Here is a 3,482-nt window from a genome sequence, read left to right as displayed (position 1 = left end):
CACCCCGTGCTGTTTCTATTTCTTCATGAACACTTGATTACTGGTAATAGGAGAATACTCAAACCAGTAAAACTCCACTGGGTTTTCCTGGTTACATACAACTCACCACACAGCTTGCAGTGTTTCACTTGGCTTGGCAGGACGCTCGTCTCTTCGGTTATTTTTTTTGCTGGTGGGGCGCAGGGAGGAGAGGGAGACACCTCAGTGTTGCACGTTACCTTAGCGCTACATTAGTGGCGGCAGTTGTTGACCAGAGTGGGGGACTGCGGTAAAGCCTCCCCCGGATTCAAAAACATTACTGTCGCTCGAATCCAGAGCACTTAATAACAACCTTTACATCTGGGCTGTATTTGCACCGTTGTCTATGGCCCCTGTTTAAAGACGAATAACGTACAAAAAAAGCAACATTTCACCTGGAAATTCAGCTGTGTTGTTTTTACCATTAACATCAGCTTTAATGCACTTTAACCTGAACATCTTCATTTCTGCCACTTCCAGTTCTTTCTCCGGTCTTTTTGCCAGTGCCTCAGTCTCCAGATCAAACAACACAGCTGGTCTCACCACTGTCTTGTAAACTTTTCCTTTGACCTTTAGACTTTTTCACCATTTTGTTGCAAATCACTCCTGAAACTTTTCTCCACCCACTCCATCCTGCCTGGACTCTTTTTCACCTAATGAAGTTAAAATTTTCATTTTAGAACATGAAGCTTTTTACTCAGATTTTGGTCTACCTTTGGATTTGGGGGAGGTAATGACATCACAACATGCGCACCATAAACATCCACAAAGGGGATTTTAAATAATCCCAAGTTACTTATTTTCTATATTAACATGTTATGCTATGCTGTTGTCACTAACAAGTATGAGTATTTTAACAATTGTAGGAATGATCCATTTTCTTCACGAACAAAGGTGTTTTTCAAAACTGTGAGGAAAATATCTTAAGTTGTGAAATATGTGCTTTCATTTATTTTTAAACTTTTATTTCTTCTGTTGCAGATGAGTTGTGCCACCATCAAACAGATGTGATATCTCAGTGAAGGTGTGGACCGATCTAAATCCCAGGGCCAACATTACTTTTCTTCACTGCACACGAAGATCCACAACTAGATTTTATTTTCTTTTGTCTGTTTGAGTTGCTATAACCCGACAGTTAATGTACCTGTCTAATATGGATACACTTTCCCAGGATTCAATTCTTGAGTGCCAGATTTGCTTTAACTACTACAGCCCCCGGCGGCGGCCTAAACTCCTGGATTGCCGACACACGTGTTGCTCGGTGTGTTTGACTCAAATGCGCAGCACCCAAAAGGAGATCCGATGTCCCTGGTGCCGCAATGTCACCAGACTTCCTCCTGGCTTTTCTGTCTCTCAGCTCCCGGATGACCCGGATATCATCACAGTCATCGCCATTCCTCATGCCTCTGAACACACACCCGTCTTCATCCGCCTCCCCAGTAATGGCTGCTACATGCTGCCCCTGTCTGTCACTAAGGAGCGGGCACTTGGTCTGCCCGGGGATCTGGGATGTCGCTTCCTGCCTGGGGGCCAGCAAAAAGGGGTGACCGTGGTGACCATGCCCGAGCAGCAGCCTCTGGGTCTGGCTGTGGGTCTGGAGGGTGTGGGGCTGGATGGAGGTGAAGGGGAGAGGAGGATTACTGGTCCGGTGGGCGGAGGAAAGGGTTCTACGTGGTCTGGTGTGTGCACAGTAATTTTGGTGGCATGTGTGCTGCTCTTCCTTCTGGGAATTGTGCTACACAACATGTCCTGCATCTCCAAACGATTCACTGTCATTTCTTGCGGCTGAAGGACGCTGTTCTAAATCTCGTGGACTCCACCAGTTGGCCCAGCTTCTCCTCTGAGATGGAGTCTTCTGAGGAGAAGGGACTAAACTCACATTATGGGCATTTCAGGAACAACAGAGCCAAGCAAAATGACTCGAATAATGACAAAGAGGGCAAAAACAGATCTGCAAAGTGATCTGCCATTGTGTGTCTCTATTTCTTATTTTGGGGACTGGAATTTAAATGTAAACCTGATTTTGAGTTTTCACTTCCTTCCCATCCAACAGAACTCTGCTGGCCCTGAGAACTCCCACCCCTCAATGTTCTTTATGTTCACTGAAAGATATCTATGATCATCACTTCAGATAGGTCTTTGAACAGCTGATTGTGTTCACGTATGAACTAGTCTGACGATGTTTAATCTGTGGTTAGTAGAAGTTCATCTGTTATCATAGTGTTCAGCTCAGAGCGTTGTGTCTTCAGCTGCTCTGGCAGCTCCGAACTCCAGTATTCAGATTTTGAAGACGTTAACTCTGCAGGATATACACATTACTGAGAATGTTATTTTGTGGAACAAAATTGACTTTAATTTAAGTTTCTTAGTCAAAGAGCTTGTTGAAATGACTATAAGTGAAATGTAATGTTCAACCATACCAGTATGTACAGTAGTACGGTTGACCTGCACACACGTAGTACTGAATTGCTTTAGCGTAGTAAAAGTACGCGGTAGTGCTGAAACAATCTGCTGAGGACTTGAAGTGAATTTTGAAAAAAAAAAAAAAACATTTAATTCATAAAAATGTGCGTTCCAACCTCACAAATGTATGTTCTTGATGTGTTTTTCTGTTATGTATATGTTTTGGAGTTCACACAACAACCATTGTTCTTAAGCTGTCAAAACCATTTTTTGGTAAAATAAAAATAATCTTTATCTTGTATTTATTTATAAAGACAAACACTCAGATTAAATAGCTAAATCTGTGACTCCTTCAATAGGAATGGCTGGTGCAACGCAATAATTCCTAAAAAACAGCACAAACTTGTCTTTTCGTCACAGAAACTGAAATGTGTCAATGAAAAGGTGCAACTGTTTCAGTCCTGCTGGGTCACAGTTCCCATTTGAAATATTCAGTTTCTAGTTACTTCAGTTAATAGAAGCCCAAATTTTGCATTGTGTCACAGAAATAATGAACATATCTGAAAAATTTGCACAGCAAATTTACTCTCTGAACAATCCCAGAGTTGTCTGGGGGCATCTTGAACTCGTTGGGACTCCTTCTCAATTTAATTCCCCTAAACTAATATGTGAGAATGTTGCAAGCCATGAAATCAAACTGTGACTATTTGAGGCAAGAAAAACAAACTTGCATAAAACAGGAGGGAACAACTCAGGAAACACAGGGAAACACGAGAGGAGCTAGACTGGAATGAGACATCTGACTGGGAGTCCAGACAGTGAGGCGGTGACGAGTTGTGGTTTAAAGAACAAGCTGGAGTGAAAGTGGAATCACCTGGTTGGGAACACTGAGGAGGTTACTGGGGGTAAATGGAATATGGCACTCGAAAAACTGATAAACAAAATGGGATCTAAACCAGAATATTCCAATTAAAACTCTAATATTGGACATACAATGAACACAAGAACTGAACAAACAAAACCGAACCCAACGGTCAAAACAAAAGTCAACAGGAGTTAAA

At 42.3% G+C, this 3,482-nt stretch overlaps 1 protein-coding gene across 1 annotated transcript; it reads left to right on the top strand.

Annotated features, from left to right (window-relative positions):
• The first annotated feature begins 1,120 nt into the window (after nt 1–1,120).
• Nucleotides 1,121–2,287, top strand: rnf152 (ring finger protein 152). The gene has a single exon (XM_037693831.1). It carries the CDS (start codon nt 1,157–1,159, stop codon nt 1,805–1,807), a length of 651 nt encoding a protein of 216 aa, XP_037549759.1. The 5' UTR covers nt 1,121–1,156; the 3' UTR covers nt 1,808–2,287.
• Nucleotides 2,288–3,482: the final 1,195 nt, after the last annotated feature.

This window comes from Nematolebias whitei, chromosome 20, assembly GCF_014905685.2.
Source record: "Nematolebias whitei isolate Nwh7 chromosome 20, NemWhi1, whole genome shotgun sequence".
Classification (NCBI taxonomy): domain Eukaryota; kingdom Metazoa; phylum Chordata; class Actinopteri; order Cyprinodontiformes; family Rivulidae; genus Nematolebias; species Nematolebias whitei.
Note: the sequence above shows the minus strand (reverse complement) of the source record. Positions and strands in the feature narration are given on the sequence as shown.

Coding starts and splice junctions, on each gene's coding strand:
- rnf152 (XM_037693831.1), top strand. CDS start 1,157: ATGTACCTGTCTAATATGGATACACTTTCCCAGGATTCAATTCTTGAG.